The sequence below is a fragment of the Lagopus muta genome, chromosome 20 (assembly GCF_023343835.1).
Source record: "Lagopus muta isolate bLagMut1 chromosome 20, bLagMut1 primary, whole genome shotgun sequence".
In the NCBI taxonomy this organism is placed as follows: Eukaryota; Metazoa; Chordata; class Aves; order Galliformes; family Phasianidae; genus Lagopus; species Lagopus muta.
The window spans coordinates 6,789,302-6,809,487 of NC_064452.1; the positions used below are offsets into that span (position 1 = coordinate 6,789,302).

The 20,186-nt window shown below is 43.8% G+C and overlaps 1 protein-coding gene across 6 annotated transcripts in view; it reads left to right on the forward strand.

Annotated features, from left to right (window-relative positions):
* Positions 1-19,322, forward strand: part of LOC125703065 (protein spinster homolog 3-like) — a 28,156-nt gene extending 8,834 nt beyond the window's left edge. For 4 of the 6 annotated variants that reach the window (XM_048967052.1, XM_048967049.1, XM_048967051.1 and 1 more), the window contains exons 5-12: positions 489-640; positions 1,510-1,576; positions 2,145-2,335; positions 4,027-4,179; positions 6,664-6,853; positions 11,395-11,460; positions 16,020-16,118; positions 18,926-19,322. In XM_048967052.1, coding sequence (XP_048823009.1) covers positions 489-640; positions 1,510-1,576; positions 2,145-2,335; positions 4,027-4,179; positions 6,664-6,853; positions 11,395-11,460; positions 16,020-16,118; positions 18,926-19,093 — 1,086 coding nt within the window. In that variant the 3' untranslated portion in view covers positions 19,094-19,322. Of the gene's footprint in view, positions 1-488; positions 641-1,509; positions 1,577-2,144; positions 2,336-4,026; positions 4,180-6,663; positions 6,854-11,394; positions 11,461-11,539; positions 12,844-16,019; positions 16,119-18,925 lie in introns of those variants that run through there. The other 2 variants (XM_048967053.1, XM_048967055.1) reach the window with 2 other exon arrangements.
* Positions 19,323-20,186: the final 864 nt, after the last annotated feature.

Sequence of the window (20,186 nt, forward strand, 5' to 3'; positions counted from 1 at the left end):
TCACCCTGCAGGATTTGATAGAGTCCTGCTCTGATCATGTTTGGAAAAGCTGTAAGTGAGCTTTCACTCCCCAGGCCTGCACTCAGTGGGCTCTGTGCTGCAATGCTCTGTGGGACGGTGCAGCCCAGCTCAGGCAATGGAGCACATGCACACTGTAGTTGCACGTGATGGAATATTAATGCTGTCCCAAATTCTGGCTGATTGCATCACTGGGGTGCAGTGCATCGGCCAGCAAGCCTGAACAGTCTGTTGATCATATCCTGAAGGTCTCTGTGGTGTCACTCTAAGAAATCACTACAGTGCAGGAGGCAGAAAGCACAGCAGTGGGATGTGAGCAAAGCAGGTGTGGATGCGGGAGCCATAGATACATGCAAAAGTCACCTGCATTTCTCCCCTGGTACATCTGACCCATTAAAATACACCTCTTTAACAATGATCTTTTTGTTTTCCATGCCTTTTTTGGACCACACGATGCCTTTTACCTGCAGCATTGCTGGATATTCTTTCTTTCACGAGGGCTGGTTGGCATTGGCACAGCCAGTTATTCCACAGTAGCTCCTACCATCATTGCAGATCGGTTTGATGAGGGAAAAAGGACCACAATGTTGTCTGTCTTCTATATCTGCATTCCAGTGGGAAGGTTGGTTTTCTTGCTAGCAACTGATCTGCCTTCTGAAATTCTGTCTGAGCAGGCCTGCAACTTAATGTGCCCTCAACCTTGATTAGACAGATTCTGACATGTATCTGCACTGGTTCTTGCACAAGGATCTGTCACTTGCTTAGCATCTCCAAATAGCACTGATTGGGTTTATTTTTAAATTTACTTTGAAGGAAAAATCACTTTTCTCTCAACATTTCAGGAGAAACTAAGCTCTGAAAACAAGTTTTAAATAAAACATTCAATTGATTCTAAAAGAAATATGAGTGACTTATTGATTTATTCAATTGAAAATAGAAGTTTTTAAATATTTGTTTACCTGACAATTTTGTTGTGTCTCTCTATTAAGCACATCCTAAGGAGGAATTGGCACTTTCCTCCCCTCTTTTATTCAGATTGACTTTGTGTCTGAAGGAGAGGTGGAGAAGGGCTTTGTAAGCGTTTCGGACTCTTTATTAGAACAGGCAGTTGAGGATGAGCCCAGAATCCAGACTAAAACAAAAGGAATTCCTGCAGGGCTTATTTCACACAGCTTGCACAGAGGGGAACAAATAACAGAGCGCTCTGTGGGCTGTTTGATCTGGATCAGTGTCATCCTACAGAACGTATAACCCAGTGAAAATCTGGGATGTTATTACCACTGCCTCAAGTCCGCTCTAAGGAGATGAGATTCTCTTCTTAATACCCATTGGCAAGTAAACCAGCAGAGGCCATGCGTGTTGTTTCTGTTTTATCTGTTTTGAAAGCTATGACAGAACATTCCCTGTGCTCTCCCTAACTGGTGAGACACGTTGTTTCAGCCAGCACCAGTTCCTTAGCACCTACTGATGATCCCCTTCTGTGTCTTACAGTGGTCTTGGTTACGTCCTGGCATCCAGCATGGCACATGTCACAGGGGACTGGCACTGGGCCTTCAGGGTGAGTTCATCACTTCCACTCGTGAGCCTGAGCCATTTGCTGTGAAATTTTGGCTGAGGTTTGGACTGATGTGCTCACGGTGCTGAGGTGAGCAGTGGAGGGGATTCCTGTTCCTGCTGGGACGAGTGCAGTGTTTCTGCCTGGCTCTTGTGGAATGAAGAAGATATAGGGGAACTCAAACTGCAGCCAGGGCACGTGCTGATGTTCCTCTCACCCCAGGACACACTTGGAATGGTTGTACAGCAGTCTTTTATGGCTGCATCATCGGTCCTTGGGTTTGTGATCAGAGCACTCCATGTAGTTTTCAGCTGGATTCCTCTAAAATCAGAGGAAGCAACCCTGTGTCTCTATGATGGGGAGGGGACATTCATTGTCCTTCCTCCAAAGCCGCCTAAAATCACCCAAATCCCCTCTTCATCTTTATGATTATGATCTACAAAGTCACACCGATTTCTGAGCACACTGACAATTCTCTGATATGCAATTCTGTATCTGAGTTTGAGTGGCTGTGGAGTTTTTGCTACAAGAAAAAACGATACCCTCGATCTAACCAGCTTTGTGTCCACAGGTCACTCCTTGCATGGGAGGTTTAGCTCTGGTTCTTCTGATTTTGCTGGTCCCTCGCAGGATCCAGAGAAGGACAGAGGCACACAGAGCACTGAGCATCCATGGCTCCTTACGAGTAGCAGCCGAAAAACCTGGTGCACAGGGAGCTGCCAAGACTTCCTGGTGTCAAGATGTCACATCACTTGGCAAGAAGTAAGTGATTCTAGCAACAACTGAAAAATGCCCATTCTCGTGTTAGAAGTACAGCTTTCAAATCCTACTCAGCTCCTCTGTACCACGTGCTGTAGGCAAGGTGACTGAAACGGCTCTGACAAAATCTTTCTCCTACCCTTTTACAGGAATAGTATGAAAGAGATTGAAAATTGTTTTTGTTTTGTTTTGTTTCCCTATCGCGAGGGGGAAGGAGGCAAAGCAGTGTTGGCAGAGCGCTCCTGTTTAAATCCTGTTCTACCCTCCACCAAGTTTCCCCTTCTCTCTTACTTTGCATGCAGGTGTAGGTTGCTGCACTTTGCAGGTGTAACTTCATCTGTAATTCTTAGTGCTCGAGGAAAGTCGGATCAGCGTGCTTAGGCAGGAGGCTCCCCCCTCCGTTACCCCGCAGCTGGCGAATATGTGCCGAGGTCGGGGTGGAGGAGGTGGATCCGCTCTGAGAACAGCAGGTGCCGCTGTGCTCCTGCGCCAGACCCCGCTCTGCGTTGCCTGCGCCGGCAGCCTGCTTCCCTGGGGTCCCGATGAAATGCTTTTCGGTTAAAGAGATGCTCGTCTTGCGGCTCTGGGACTTTCTTTGGAGTGCTTTCCTTCTGCAGGCGCCGGCGTTTTCTAATTGATGATTAGATTTGCATCCTATTTGCATCCGGAGCAGTGAGGTCATTAGAGGCCGTTTGTGTTGGATGACAGTTTGCAGGCAGCAGCAGCAGTCTGAACCTCCCTGACGTGTCAACAGCCAGACTGATGCCAAGGCTGTTTTTCTGCAGAGAAATTCCTTACAACCTCCTGCAGTGTTATAAAACTAGAATTCTGTTCTCTTTTCCTTTTGGAACAGATTCCCAAAGCACAAGGGCACTGTCAAAAGCCACGCAGTTCCACGCTGCATTAAGTGCAAGAGCCTCTTATCTTTAAGAGTCGTAGAATCAGATTGGTATCTTAAGAAATCCTCTTGCTGGTAGTCACCTCCTCACTCACAGCACTTCTATTTCATCTCAAGGTTTCACAACTCCTCTTTGATTTCAAAGGGGATTTTCTATAGACCTCTAGCTTGAAAGAGCTCAGTAAAAAGTTCATTTTCTACTAAAATAGGGCAGTAAGGCAACATGATTCAAACATTTCTCCTTCTGTCTGATAGCTCTTTGTGCAGACTGAGATCAGTTTTTGCTTTATCACCTAGAATTACAGTACTTGAACCACCACCCCTTAACTGTTGGAAAGAGGCAGAAGTTGCTCTTCTACACTGGTTATACAAACAGCTGAAATCCACCCTGAGGAATTTAAAGTTGCACTCAGAACCCTTTAATTTAGCTGCTAAGTCTCAGAATTCTTGCCCACTTTCAATTGTTGTAGTTCTGCTATCAAAAATGTCACAGCAGATGTTTTAGAATACTTAGCAATAAAATCTACAAGAGACCATGACTGGCACTTAACATGGAATCAGTAGGTCACACTCTTCACTCTAATTAGTATTTTGCTGTCAAAATTCATTGATTAAGCACCATCAAAGTTCCTATCTTCACATGAACGCAGTCGTAACCTAGAATTCACTGAGAATGCAGTCCTGCTGAGATGTCCGTGTGGAATGCTTTGCTATCGCTGGACACCCTGGACGGTGTGTGTGGGCCCAGCCTCATGTCCCACTCTTTCAAACAGCTCTCATTTCCTTCATCTTCCAGTTGGAGCTTTGTCTGGTCCTCGCTGGGTCTGACTGCCATGGCCTTCGTCACTGGAGCGCTGGGGCTGTGGGTGCCGATGTTCCTTTACAGGGCTCAGGTTGCCCTGGGCATTGTGCAGCAGTGCCTGGAAAAGTCCTGCGACTCATCTAACAGGTGAGCTGTGCAAGGCTGGTGAAACGCACGTGGGGAGCGGCGTGCAGTGCTAAACCACAGGTTGTTCCAAAGGTGAAGGCAGATGTGACTGTGAATGCTTTGTGAAGGCAAAGAGGTGTGAATGTTAGACCGAATTGCTTCCAGGTATGCTGAGATGCTCCTATTTGTTTGTTTATGATCACTCGTGCACTGGAAAGGTGCTGCCAGCCCTGTCTAAGTAAAATGGAAAGAGGCAGTAAGAGGAACGTTTACAGGAAAAGAAGCAACACTGGAAAGGAAACTTCAGTTAACTATTGACTCTGCACCTCATGCCACTTACGTACACATTTAGGCATGTTTAAATCCTGCATTTTAGTAACTCTCCTATTACCTTCCTGTTAGTCTGGTTTGAAAAAAGAATACTGCTGTGCTGGCTATCTTTGTGAGTCAAAGCACAAAGTTAAGCTTGATGAACTGATCTGGTATTGTATTATTGTGTCAAATCAAGATAATTTGCTCATGCGAATAATTGCCAGCAGAGCTCTGCTTACAGAGACAGTCAAGACCAATAGAGATTCAAATTTTGGGTGGGCAATGTTCATTTACAACAGGAGAGCAATCTATTTTCATGATGGATTTCAGAGAGAAACTGTCCAGTTTTAAATGAGTGGGAGTTACACTGAAAAGTCATCCACAGGTGCCTTGATGGGAAATGCAGCTGTCTTTCCATGGATGCCACCACCAGCACTTTATTTAATAGCAAATAACACGAAGAAAGTGAGTGAATTAGGAATTTGACTCAGGGTAGAGAGAAGAAAGGAAGCTGAACTTTTGGAATACTTTTAGCTGTTAAGCTGACAGTGTTAGCTTATCTTATCTTATGCTTTGAATTGTTATTCCACAGTGGTGTTGCTAGAGCAGACGTGATTTTTTGGGTAAGTAAAAGGGAGCTCTGATAGTTTAACCTCATGTACTGCATCTTACAGGATGCTTTAAAAATAACCTTGGTGTGAGCTAGTGCCAGAGGCAGCAGAAGGCAAGTTGGAGGCTGCTATTCCAGGGGGATAGAGAGAAAAATAATACAAGCAGCTGTGTCAGCCTGCAGCTGGGAGTGCTGGGAGGACGGAGCTGCATGTTCCCAACTGCTCAGGGATGCTGTGAGGATGCTGTCCCCTCTGGCTGCTCAGAAGCTGAAGGCTTTTGTTAAGGATAGAGCTGTGTCACTTGGACTCTCTGGAAACACCAGTGCAAATAGCACACAGCTGACTTGGGTCTCAGTCCTTTCAAGATAGATAAACAGGCACTGTGAAGTTTTTATTCTGGTCTTTGTGCAGACATCTTCAAACAGATCAGAGAGGTATGTGAGTGTTCTTAAGCCCTAAAGGATCCCATAGGGTCCTTTCTCCAGGATTAGGATTCTTTGCTTTCCTTCTCCCTGTCAGCTGAACTGTGCTCTGATTTCTTCCAGCTTTAGGTTTATTTCAGCTGCAGTCTACAGCACTTGAATTTTCTAAACGCAATTCTGTGAACGCTTAGATAAAGTCATGTCACCTTGGAGTTGCTTCTCTTGGACAAATCTGCAAATTACTTATTCTGCCTGTTCAATCTATATTGTTTCTAACAAGCTGTACAGAATCCTGAAGAATTTACAGGAGGATCACAAACGTGCTTACAATTTGTTATGTAGTATAGCAGTGCTTTTCTTCTTGTAGTCTTTGATGCATTAAACCATCAGTGGCACCACTGGTCTCGTTTCAAGAGGCTTGCTTTGCCATTAGGGTCTCACTGAGTCACAGAGAAAAGTTTATCAGGAAGACCGTTAGAAGCTGAATCTTCTGATCTATTTGAATGCATACTCTTAAAAACTTACTGTTGCCGGGGAACAAATTTTCATTTTCAGATGCAAAAGCTGGGTGGCATTTGAAATTCTGCATGCAGAAAATTCTACATGGGTATCCCAGTGGTCAAATATTCAGTGCTCTGTGCACAGTTCGAGTACTGGTAGCTGCATCCCTTAGGCAGAGAGGTGAGCCGTCTCAGCCTGAGGGCTCTAATTTAGATGTATATAATTCTTGTGATAGGATCTCTTTCCAGGACAGCAGATTGTGATACAGAGTTATTCCATCTGTTTTAAGGATGACTGAGTCAATCAGTTCCCAGGCTAACCAAGATGACTGTGCCTCCTCTGAATCACTGCATCTCCAAGCCAGGTCATGCTGGGAAGAATCCTCCTTGAGGCTGGCTGTGTAATACCTGCTCAGTAAATGGGGAAATACTCGCTCCACAGGATAGAGCCTCTGCTGCACAGGCATAGCTGCAATTTAGGCATGGGACTAAATCCATTTAGGAAGAGTGGGAGGGTTAGATCAAGTGGAGTAAAATTCAAGTTGCCAACTAAAGACTCTCTGAAGCCGAAGGTATAAGCTGACAGTGGGACATCTAACACCAAGCTTTTTCTACAACGCGATTTTCCTGCACTTAACTGCTCCTTTGTTTTGTCACCAGCCTAATATTTGGAGGCATCACCATTGGGACGGGAATCCTGGGTGTCATTGCTGGGGCAGAAGCTGCAAGAAGACTAAGGAAAACCAGCAGCAGAGCTGATCCTCTGATCTGTGCCACAAGCATGTTTGTTTCTTCTCTGTGCCTCTACATAGCAATCATGGTGGCCCAGAAGAACATCCTTTCCACTTTTGTGAGTGCCAGTTTGTCTATCACTAGGAAGTGTCTTCTGGAATCGTGGGGAGGTAGGGAAGTGGGAGGGGGAGGAGAAGGATTGCTACTGTTGGATTCCTGTAGTTCTCTAGACAATCAAGAGGTTTCATTAATTGGGACAGAGAGGTCTGCTAGCTCCAAAACTGCCTGTGAGACCTGGTGTGCATTACTTGGCCCACTGAAGGGGGTAGGCAGGTAGAGTGTCAGAAATCAGAACTCAGGACATACAGACTTGGCCTGGGCTAAAAAAGAAGATTGGAAGCCTGCATGGTTGGCCACATGAAGCTTGAGCGTCAGTATGCAAAAATGTAGTTAGAAGAAGTCTCAATCTTGTGTTAATTTTTAATGCTGTGTGACTAATTTAGTGCTCTTGTTTCTTTTTACTCTCTGAATTGGGACTGTACAATACACAGAGTTCTTGCTAAGAATAATTGAACTGTCACCTTCAGTGCCCCAAATCACAACCTGATGTTCAAAGTCAAGCTTTTGGCAGTGCAACATGACGTATAAATCACTGAAGTTCTGTTTTCAGTAAAGAGAAAAACAGAAACTTAGTATGGATGAGGAATAGTTCAAAAAACACCTTGAGAGAGAGGACTGAATGTAAACTTTATTTTAACTACAATGTGGTGAATCCACCATTGCTGCGATTATCATAATAAGAGGATCCGAGTAAAGTTAATTACAGTAATCAACAGTTCTGCAATAGGATATTTTTGCAGCTTTTTTGCTTCTCACACTCGTTCAAAGAGGTTTTCCTTTTGACTCCTCAAGAATATGCGTTCCTGTGAAAAAACCTTTAAACCAAAACTAAAAACAAACGGATTTGCAAGTCGGTGTGTGTGTGCAAAAAGCAAAATGTGAACCTAAAGATTACTGTTGGATCCAAGAGCAGAGATAGAAATGCCCAAAGAAATCACCATTTTCTTTTTTGGCCCCTACATCATCCCATCCTGAGCACCTCCTTCAGTTCCCTTTTGCCATTAAAGGTGCAGTGCCCAGTCAGAGCTGTGTTTGGTTTGTCAGTCTGTATTACAGGAGTGAATCAGTGCACTTTTCCAAACCATACCTTTTATTGGGACTGATAAAACAACATTTGTTTTAAATATTTCTCTCCTTGTGATCAGCATTCTATCTTCATGCTGCTATCTAGGAGGAATTGTAAACCAGGATGTGGACGGCTGGGTTCTTTAGGTTTCTTCCCACGGGCAGAGCAGTTAGTCCCACAAACAGGGACTCTGCCATTGCATCTCGTGTTTGATGTTTTTGCTTCAGGTGTTCCCACACGCAATGCCCGCAGTGCGCAGGGTAACAAATCAGACATGATCCTAAGCACCTTTTTCCGCTAATATTTTTGCCACACGGCTGTTTAACCTCTGCCTCCTCTGGCACCAGCTGTGCCTCTGCTTGCTTCCCAAACAGGATCTGACATGAGTCACAGTGGTGTGGGAATTGGAGTGGCATGCCAGCTGGTGCATCTCATCCTGTGAAACAGATCTTCCATTTGTGTAGGACTCTGGCTGGAAACTGGATCCCCAGTTGCTGTCTGTCCAGGTGCTCCAACGTTAGCAGTCCTGTCTCCATCACTTCACTTCAGTGCAGAGGTCACTGAGGCAAAAAAGCCACACGCACTGCTTGCAGTTGTAGCAGTTTTTGTACGGCGCTTTCCGCTGTCTTGAGTGAATAATGGAAGGGAATGAATGGGTGTCCTTTGCTATGGACGAAGCTGGAATGAAAGTTTGAAAGCACAGGAATTCTTGAGTTAACACATAAATATTGCAGGACTTGCAGGTCTCTGTTGGAGTGAACTGCAATGTCATGAGGTTTCTCTCTTTCTGGACACACAGTTCTTGATTCCAAAAGCTCTTTGAGAAGGCAGAGAAAATGATCTGGCTTTGTTACCACAGAGGAGGCTCTGTCTACACCTTTTCCTCTTTCCAAAAGAGGACAAATACGCTGTCTGCATGCAGCAGCTGCTTTGGAAAGTCACGTCTGAACCCTGCATCTCAGAACTTCGGACTGTATTTGGTGCTAAGGGAACTTCAATTGGAATGGAGACACAGTCCTGCCCTGCAAATTGCCTTTGGAGGAGACACTGCAGCCCTTGTCTCTGATACTCCTGTGTGGTGTGGAGCTTTTGAACAAAACATCCAGACAACACACGGTCCAGCCATGCTAACTCTTCTTTTTGTCTGGACATGTGGCTGTTTAAAAGCAGAACCTGTGTTTGATGTCAATTGCAACCCAATTCTCTTCATATTGGCCTTTCACAAATGGCCATCTACAAAGCAAAATCTCCTTAAAATTTGGGATCTTGCTGTGGTTACATCCTTTGAAAACCAACTGCAAGCATTCAGTCTCTTAAAAAGTTGCCCTAGAGAAGATGACAGCAATAAAACTGTTTCTGGATACACTTAGCAGATTAGAATGGGGATGTCATCAAACTGATTGCGTGAATTTATTGGAATCTTTTTCTGTATTAATTTAAAAGAACTTGAGACAGTACAAGGAATATTGAGAGGTTGTAGAACCAGAAGGATTTGCTTTAAATAAAGCACTGCTTTCCTGCCATCATAAGCACTTCTCCCTTGCCAAGTGCAGTACTTCCAGGACATCTTCACCTGCTTCAGAGATAAAACAGCATACAACTTTCTCATATTTATAGATTGCAGCTGTTTTGCTGTTGGATGGATGAGAATGCCATCTTTTCAACCATACTGCATTTATTCTGCATGAGAAAGTACAAAATTGATATTGATTTTAGACAGAGTATGTTGGTATAATCTGTAGAATGATTTATTGTTTTCTCTTTTTTTTCTAATGCCCTGACACTGCAGTCCACAGAAAACGTTAGGAGAGAAAGAAAAGCTAACAAAGCTGCATCTCAAACAGTAACACAGTCACATGTGAAATAATTACTCTCTGCAGCATGAGATCTCAGCCACTAAGTATCACATCCACTTGGCATGGATGGCTTTTCATTAATTCCCATTCCTTCAAACTCTGTGTTGAGAACATAACTTGTTTCCTGAAGATAAATTTTACACTCTTTTCTCACACTAGGCATGACATGCTGCTGTTCTTAGGGGCTTGAAGAGATTAAATGACTTGAAAGATCATGAAGAAAAAGGCAGACATGAAACAACTCTATAAGTACTAAATACATACAGGAGATGGAGCGTTCAGGGGATTGAGCAATCTGTTACTTGGTGTGTGAAGGCAGGCAGTCTATAGTCCATTGAGGATATAGAGGAACAGATGGGAGGCTTCAGAACCTTACTTTCTAACCATTTTATTTTCATCCTGTGGTATCTTGAGTGTCAGCTAGGATTTAAAGACATCTCTTTGTTCTTTGTTTCCCCCCGTTTCCCCTTGACCTCACATATCTCTTGTTAGCTATGGCGTGACCAACAGAATGCAGGTAAACTCACGTTGTTATCACTGTGCAGCAATAAACCTGCACTTCTACATCTGTCCCTAATTTCCCTATGAGCACTGCTTTGACTACTTCATAGGCTGTGTCTCTATGTTAAACAACAGCATGTTCCAGGTCAGGGGAAAAAAGGAATGAATTTGGATCTTCCAAGAGAGACTGGAGAGCATCAGCTGGAGATTAGATGGTGAAGGGCTGATTTTTTGAGGTGGACTGCAAGGTTTGACCTTGTTGGTCCTTATTTCTGTGCAGCTTGGCAGTACGTGCAGTACTGCTGACCACATTACCAACACATTTCATTCTGTGTTTGGCCCAAAGTTTATTTTCCAGGTGCCATCTAACATGGAGGCCTGTGCCACTAAGTAGAGTAATCCTTCTAGAAGAGCTCCCTCCCTGCAGTGCAGCTTTAGTGCTTTCTTCAGGTATTGATTAGACTGTAGAGCCCGCTCAAATCCATGACCGGGTCTGGCTGAGAGGGTTAATCTCTTCTAAGACAGACATAAGAACAGCTGGGGGCCCTTCCCCTTTTTCCTGATGACTGAGTTTCCATCTGTGATGAGTTATGGAATTCCCATAGGGTACCAAGTCTTGGAGGCTGCCTGACCATAGGAGTCCATTTTGCTTCAGAAGTTACCTCTCTGAAGGAGCCTTTAACAGTATTTTTACCAGCACAGAGATATTCAACTGATTTCATTTGGAAATCTGTGTAAAAGGAGATCTCTGAACACTTTATAAACCCTGTGCTGGAGGCTTCACAAGATTTGCCTCCCTCCTCTTGGGCTCAGCAGTTTAGTCCATACAATTTATTAATGAGAGTGCTTCTGTATTTCCTCCTTTGGCTCTTTTGCCGAGTATTAGCCACACAAAGCACCTCACATACCTTCCCTGGTTCCTTTTTCCATATTTAAGATGAATGTAGTGGTTGTAAGCACAGACACAGTTTAATTCATGAAGAGATGGGTATGTACAGCAACTCGTCGAGATAGGCACAGTTGGTGAGGCTGCCTTCATCTTCATGCTAAGGGATCTCAGTGTGTCTGTGTAGTCACTGTGTGTCTGTATAGTCACTGCGTTCTTCTTTTCTGCAGATTTTTATTGCATTTGGAGAATTGTTTTTATCTGTCAACTGGGCTGTTGTGACAGACATACTGTTGGTAAGTGCTTGTGGAACTATTTGCTTATTCTCAGCTTTTCACAACAATTTAGCTCATATGTGTGCATCTTGCTTGCCAGGAAGACCTGCTTCCTCCTCCTAGGAAGAACAAAACCTTACTAAGAATGCCCTTTCTGGGACCCTGCTAACATCTGTGTTGTAACCTGGTGTGTGGTGTCCCAGCAGAGGTGCTGCTAACAGGACAGGTGTGCTAGTGACAGCCCGAGCTCACTGTAAGCCCAGGAGAGAGGCACACTGGTTTGGGTGCAGCTCATGCCAGTGTCCTGCTGCTCCTGGGGCCCACAGCAGTCTGGATTTTGTGTACAGCTCTGCGCTGTTGGATCTCCACCAGGAAAGGTCTCCATCAGAAAGAGGATCACTTTCTGCTTTTAGGAAGAGGTTCTACGTTTGTGCCCAAAGCTTTGGAAAGAGAAAGTCGATATTCTGTAAAGTAATGTTAGTCAATCTGTTACACTGCTTTTATTTTGTGAACTATCAGCAAGTTCCTTCATTCACTCCAGAATACGGTGCAGATAACTTCCAGAGCTCAGAACAGCTCTACATGCGAAGATCTGGACTTTCTACTCACTAGAATTGTTTTTGAGGGATCACAGTGTCACAGCACAGAGGGTGTGATGAAACCCAAACCCTTCAAGCAGGATGCTGCCTGAGGGAGAGATTGTTCCTGGAGGTGTAGCAGTGGCAAAATGCTGATGCAGTTGGTACAAATAAAAGACAAAGGAAGAAATTGTTTAAAGCTCTCAGGACTTGTTAGAGAAGACATGAAGATAAGGGCAAAACACAACAGAAATCTGTGAGTTTCCTACCCTCAGGCTAATGATGGGAAATCTTGAAGAGAGCCTAAGCAAGGGTCACATCAGTATCTCCTTTTTTCATAAGTCTTGTTTCAAGAGAGTTCAAATCTACTTGCAGATTGCTGAAGCAATTCCACTGTCATAATAAATCTTTCATATAATAAGAACCACAGTGAATGCATTAATGTGTAGCACAGCATGCAGTGATGCACAGTAACGTGTCACAGGAATTTAGGACAGTAAGGAAAACTTGCAGCCTATGGTTCATGAGGAATATGGTTATCCACAAGGTTGCCATCATTTCTTGCTGCCACAGGAACTGAAAATTCGCTGCTGGGGTTGCTGTCAGTGTGGCCTTATTAGCTCAGAGTACACACCTTGACTGGCATTCCTCACAGCTGCCTAAAGGAGCAGTGAAACAAATGAGCAGCAATGAACGTATCTTTGTTACAGCTTTTGGTGTAAAAGATGTGAAATTGTGAGGCCAAACACAGAGAACTTTCTAGTGATAGGAGGGACAGGCCATGAAGCACTGTGGAACTCTGCTTGGCTGAACGGCCCCTGCCTTGGTGACACAATAGCATGCGTCTTCATAGCACGAAGAATCTTTCTTTCCATTCTGCTGGAGATGAATGAATAAAACAACCAACATTTCATGGTTATTCAACAAAGCACTGCTGATACTGACTGCCATGTTCTGTTCTCCAGTTACTCTTTCGCAGTACTGCTCTCTACAGGTCAGTTTTATGCAGCCTGGAAGTTTGATAAAAAGATAAAGCTGCAGTCAGCATTAGTGAATTGGCTGTCTGCTTCAAGCTCTGTGTTTCAATTCTCTCCTCTGCCACTGTTGAAGAGGAAGATGGCGTTACTGAGTTGGATGCTGTGGATGCAGGATTGGAAAGTAAGGCACAAGGGAGTGCTGGTCCCAAGCTGCAAAGCCTGCAGGGAGCTGTGCTTGCATTCAATTCAGTCGCTCCACTCTGAACTTGCTTAGGGAATGCTGCATCCTATTACAGCCTGTACAAAATCCATTTGAGTGTCATTGCATATCCTCCATCCACATAAAGTAAAGAGAGGAGGAAGTTCTCGTCTCCCAAGTGACTGACACACTTCATTTGTGTTTTATTTTAGAGCATTTTGGTTGTAGGTTCAAGCAATACTGCATTGGCTGGCAACCAGTGGGAATGTGGAGAGTAGAGCTCTGCCATGGTGTGCTTCTCAGAGCAGGGATGCTGTGTGCTTTGCATGGACCTGTGGAATCTTAAATGATAGTAATTGTTTGGTCAGAAAAATGATGGAATTCAGCTGCATCTGTGGATGGCTGCTCATTCAGTGCCAATTATATTTGGGATTTCTGTTTCATCCTGCTAAAAATCCAGGTTTCAGTGCATTACTTCTATTACATTGGCAGAAGGATGCCATAATTAACAACAGGAACTTGTTTTTCTGCATTGTTTCCTGTGTGATCTGGTAGAATTTCAGATATTGTGGCTGGATTTGCTAATGCTTGTTCATATTTTGCCATGAAAATTACTTTTCCTCCTCCCTATATGACACCACCAGGCAGACAACGTAGCTCGGAATTTGTTTATCCTGTAACCTGTGGAGCACAAGACAAAGGAGGATGTTGACTGACTGATAAAGACTTTCTTTCTTTGTGGCTAATACATCAAGATGCATTGCATGTAGCAACCTCTGTACCCCTCATTCAGCTGTAAACATAGCAGTACCTGCTGTATGGCTGCAGTCAGATCGTGCAGGCAGAGCAGTGCTGCAGCTGCCTTGCTAGCAGTGCTTGGGCTGACTGGGAGGCTGTCAGAGTGAGTCTCCTATGAAATACTTGTTTACCATCTGTGAGGTACTGGTACTCAGCATTTTGGGCTTTTGGCAGCTAAAAGCAAAAGAGCTGCTGGAGCTGGAAGCTAATATTCGACTTGGGAAGGTTACCAACATGTTCCTGTCTTTGTTTATAAGTGCCCTGGGAGGTGCAGAAACGTTTATCAGCCTGTCTCTCCCATCTGCTTTCTTAGCTGACAGCTCTGTCACATACTCTAAAATCTCCAGAGACAGGACTTGCGAATTGCAGTGTGGGCACCTTGTGTATCCATGCAGGCATCCAGACTGGCATCTCCTGGGAGATAGCAGAGCACAGAGCATCACCTGCACTGCTGACATGGTGGGAGCTCCTGGGGGCCACTCTGGACAAATTACTCCAAAGTCCATGTATGTGGCAGTGATCAGTTTCTTCTTTTCCTAGTGAAACCTACAGAGTTTTGAGCTTTTGCATAATGCTTCCATTCTGTAGAAGAACCTGAATAATAGCACAGTGAGAGTGTGAGGGAGCCTCTAACTACAGGAAGCTGCTATCTTTCTTGTCCGTTTTTCTTGTTCGAGCTTGGTTCCAAAGTCGCAGATACCAGTGCTAAGCATGCTGCAAGGACGTGTGCAGGACACACAGAGAGAGAAGGAGCATTTATGTCCTCCAGTGCCTGCAGCGCCCAGAATACGTTCAGGACATACCAATATTTGGTCTGCGTTTCTCAAACACAGCCTGTCATTATCAGCAGAAGAAAGAAAACCGAGTCTTGGGCAGATGACATGATATCCTCAGAGAGCCAAGAGCAGAAAACCACCAGTGCAGTTCTGCCATAGTTCTGTTAGGGAGCAAACTCTGCTCCCTAAGCCCACAGTTATCCATTATGGTTTGCTTATCTCTCTCATTCACTCTGAGAGGGAGACTGAAATATTTTCTTTTGTTCTCACAAGAATAACTAATCTTGCTGTGGACAAAGTTGCTTCCTTACCCTCCAGTTTTAATTTCCATTAATGCAATTCTTTACATCCACTGTGAAGATAAGGTATTGATGCTGCTGCTGTGATACAGCTACATCTTAGTGATAAGAGAATATTTCTTTAATATTCTGAGGCCTCTTCACACACATCGAATGATAATAAAACTCTAAGTTAAATGTGAGAGCAAAATCTTTTCTTTCCTGTATTCCCAGCATGTTGTCACACATGTTAGTGGTTCCTTGAAGGCAGCTGTAAAGCTGCAATAGCTTCCATACCTTGAGTTTGTCTCTTGGCAAAATACATCACCCCATTAGAGAGCGTCTGAGACACCTTAAATGATGCTCACATAAATCTGCAAGAAAAGCCCAAGTAGAGGAAGAGAGGATATTAAGCATTTTGTCTGTGGTACGAGCAGGTGGTCGGAAAAAACAAAGACATAAAAGCTTAAAATTGCCTCTGTCTCATTCTGTGAATGCTTTTCCCTTAACCATGTAATAATATAAGTGCATTACAGAGAGAGACACAAACAAATTATGTACAATCATACTGTATTTCCTCAAGCACAGTTTGTTTTCTTCAGTAGCACAGACGTAAAGCCCCTATTAAACCAAAATGACTGTATTTCATTTTAAAAAATAGCTGTAATCGATGTGATCCGTTGCAGCACTCTGGACACACGTCACATCTTCTTCAAGCTGCTGTTTAAGCCCTGTGCATTCAGAAGCACAGTCACTCTGAGGTATGGTCATCCAGGTGGCTGCACTCAGCTGCTCTCCAACTGCAGCAGTCTGTAATCAAGCCGCCTTCTGGTGGGGCAGGCTGGGTCCCCTGCCTGAGCCTTTATGTGGTTTGCAGGGTCTCAGCTGACACCCCTCACAGCAAAGGCACCTACTTCATTCATGAGATGCACTCTGATAAAATCCATGCTCTTGTGTGTCGTGTTTCATTTCAGTACGTCGTGACACCGCGGCGGCAGTCTACAGCTATTGCCCTGCAGATCTTGGCGAGCCACTTGCTGGGAGACGCAGGCAGCCCGTACCTTATTGGGATGGTAAGGGAATTTTCTGCTTATCTGGGTTTTCTTTAAGGAGGCTGAAAGGCAGACACTCTCAGAAGTAGAGGCTCTTCTTGGTCTGAAGCTTGGAAATCAGTCGAGCTGTTGGCCCTGAGTAATCCTGATACTGGGATTCAGAGGAACATTCCTGTGAACGTTTTTAAGTGGAATGCAACTTCTGGTGCTGTGTCTGTAGGTGTGAGCAGTTTCCTTGCAGTGTGTCAAAATTCTGAATTTGAAAATTGATGAATTTTGAAGGCACACGTTTTTGCAGAGGCAGTGTCGTGGGTGTTGCATGTCAGTACTTTTTGCTAAGCTAGTGAGGAGTTTCATAGGAATTAACCATAGAATCATAGGATCAGTTAGGTTGAAAAAGATCTTTAAGATCACCAAGTCCAACCATTCAGCTAACACTGTGAGCCTACCACTACACCACGTCCCTAAGGGCCCCATCCATGTGTCATCTGAGAAAAAAAACAAATACTGTTTTATGCATCGAAACCTCAAAGGATTTGCTCAAATTCTCAGTTCTGAAACCTTAAGATTGATCAGCATTCTGTTGAAAATCACAAGAGTCACCTCAGTGACTGCCTTTTGATATTACTCGACATTCAAAGCTCTGGTTTCAAATGCCCCTAACCTTGAATTCCTATATTAATTGAGAACTGTTTTCCTTGCCCTTCCTACAGCACCTTAATCTTACGTGGTTCTGGACAAAGCAACCTACTACCACTTTTTCATTGTAGATGATTTATTTTAGTTCCAGTGGATGATATCTGTCAGTTTGTTTCCTTTCTTCATTATTTTTGATTTAAGGTGTGCAGTAATTCTGCACATCTACTTTGCTTTTTATTCCTTAAAGGACATGGGGGAGAGAGAGAGTTTGATGGAAGACTGTATCGCTGTTGTTCTGCAAGTTTTGTTCATATGGAAGTCATTTTAAGAAGTTCACTTCAGGAATACCTGTTCTTTCACAAATAAACAGTGACATAGAGCCAGACAGAAATGTGCAAGCAGGCTGGTCCAGCCAGCCAGATCTCCCTTTTCCTCACCTGGATGAAAGTAGGAATCTTAACTGTGTAATCTGTCCAGCAGAGAACAGTCCTCTCTCTCTGAGGGACTCCTTCTGCAGCTCACTTCTTTTGGCAATTGAAGAGATCCTTTTTCTCACTGGAGTGCATTATAAAACCATTGCCCAAGCACTGATTTGGCCACATTCAAACATGACAGCCAACATCCTTGTGTCACTGAAACCACCAAAAATAATACAGAAAAATGGGAGGTTCTTAAAAGCTGGTGTATGCCTTGTGCATTCTCCACTCTTTGACTATCTTATTGCTTTATGCCTGGGAGATGAAAATGTTTGTATTTATTTCTTACTTACTGTTCTTTGCTAACTTTGAGGCCCAGGCAGGACTTCCTGCTGAATGTGCTGCTGCATCCTGCTGGTAACTGTGTGCAGAACACTTCTTGTGCAGTACCTGGCACGTGGTTGCCTTAAATAGCAGCCAATTGAGAAGAGTAAGATGACAAAAGTTTGTCACGGTGTATCCTCATGTAACCTTGCAAGTTTGCAAAGAACAGAGATGATAAAACCAGGAATAGAACTGCTGTATGTCCACGTGGGGTCCCTGGCAAAGAGTACCTCACTGTGTTCTGGAAGGCTTCTGTGTACCAGGACACCATCACTGCCCACATCTGCTGCTGATTCAACGCTGAATCTTCTGTTTTCAGATCTTCCTGTTGTTTGCTAACCTACTTCAACTGAGGCTTTAGCTTATAAATTCTCAGGAGAGGCAGTGAATTGTCTTTTTCTGGTTTCTTCCCTTTGAACTCCAGAGATTTCCTTACTTTTTAAATTAAACACACTGGGTTTGTATTTTTGCTCTTTTCTTAGCTTTAGTCCCTATGTGCCCATTTAGAGCTGATCTTGCTCTTATCTCCTTAAAATGTCAGTCACACTCATGTTAAACCCAGCAAAGGTTGAAGAGTCTCATAATAATGCATTTCCAGTCACGTAGCATATTGTAATATTGTAAGGTATATGTGGGAATAAAAAGGGCTGCATTCAACATTCATCTTTTTGTTTTGCTAAGAAGAGTCTTTAAGTTCCTGGGTTAAATATTGAACCCTGTAGGTTTTTTGAAAGTGGCTTTGCTGTCTGCAACAATAAAATTCATTATAGCTTTTACAAACTCATCTTCAAACCAGTGAAAAAAAGCAGCTGCCTGGTATCTTCTTCCCACTCCTCGCAGTATCGCTCCATGACTCCTTAAATGCCTTTTGGCTCCAAACCAGATTCCCTTCTTGTCTCCAAAATCAATTTCTAGCTCTTCCCTTTCTAATGGCTATTGCTTCTTGTGGCTGTATCGGTGCCAACTCTGTTGCTATTCATTTGCTGGTGATTAGGAATAGATAAAGTTATCCAATAACATCAAGAAATGATGAAAGTAATTGCCACACATCTGTCCTTTGCAGGCTACCTGGAGATGGGCTAGAAAATGGTAAAACGAGTTAATGGTTACCAGTCATGATAAATATTGGTTGCAGTATTTCTTACTCTTGTGACTCGAGGCACTAACAGTACAATATGCCATGAGATACCTCAACCAAATGGAAGTGGAGCAGCAGTGCAGTGCAGGTGCACCAGACACTGGGTTTGTCAAACCAAAATAGCAGCAGGCTTTTTGTCCCCACCTGCTCAGCTTTATTCCTTTCAAGGACCAAAATGCGAAGAGTCTGCTTAAATCACGAGAGAAGTATGGGTTTGTCTCAGATTGATGACAGCATTATTCACTCCCTAGGTCTCCAATGCTATTCAAGCCAAGAAAGATCAGTCATTCCAGTGGAGTTTCTGCAGCCTGCAGTACAGCTTCATCATCTGTGTTTTTGTTGGTGTCTTTGGAGGATTTTTTTTCCTCCTGACATCTTTCTACATCGAGGAAGATCGTAAGGAAGCAGAGCAGCTTTGATGTTCCTATGTATCCTTAAACCTGTATCTGATTTTTTTTTCTGATGTATGCAGGCCATGATACTGACTCTGTAAAGTTAAAACACAAACTTATGTACTATGGTAATGCTACAAAAGTTTCTATAAATAAAAAAAAGCAAAATCCCTCCAAAGCCTCAGATTTAACAAATCTCTCATATCGAGCAGAACAGACTTCACAGAACACACAGAGAGCACAGGAGTGCTGTTAGTGACCCCTTAAATGCTACAGGATATGCAGTAACAGAAGAGCTGTACAGCAGATAAGGCACCACTGAAGCCTCCGTGAAAGCTGAGGTTCTTGCTCCACTCAGGTCTGTGCTGCCTGCTAGAACCATAACCGTCCTTCTGTAATACTTCTCCCTCTCCCCTGAAAGAAGTCACACTCAAAGTGTAAAAGACTTAAAGATATGTTAAACTGGACAGAACCCTGCCCTTAACTGCCTGGGTTCTTACAGCTTCCTTCTGCTCTGACTTGGTTTCCCAAGTACCATAAATCAATGCTGCCTTTCAAGTGAACTCCACGCCAAGATTTGCAAAGAAGAAAATAAAGTCCTCTTTTTCTTTCCCTTTTGCCTAATGAGATACAGCTAGAGAAAAGGCCAAATAACTATTTCTCCATATGGCAGAAAGTCCTGCATGCTGACTTTTTGGACACTGCTGACTGTGAGTAAAAAATTGCTGCTGAATCAGCAGATGGCAACCCTTCCTCAATCTGCAAACACAGGCATGAGCATTCTGTGGAGCTGGAGAGCTCCAGGAGCTGTAGGGCTGTCCCAGGCATGACTGTTAACCAAGACAATAGAATTTCAGGCAGAATGTCTTGTGAAAATTAGGAGAGGACGCCCAGGATTCCTCAGCAGGTTGAGATTAGTCTGTAGAATCTGGAAGATATAGATAGGCTACAACGAGTTTTCAGTTGTCTGAAGTGACCGAGTGAAGCAGACTGTCAAAGTCAGTGTCGTGCTCAAGAGCGGGGGGCTGTGGCCAATCTATATGTGCATTCTGGCTTTGGCAGGGATAGAACTAGTTTTCTTTGTAGTAGCTGGTATGGTGCTGCGTTCTGGATTCTGTAT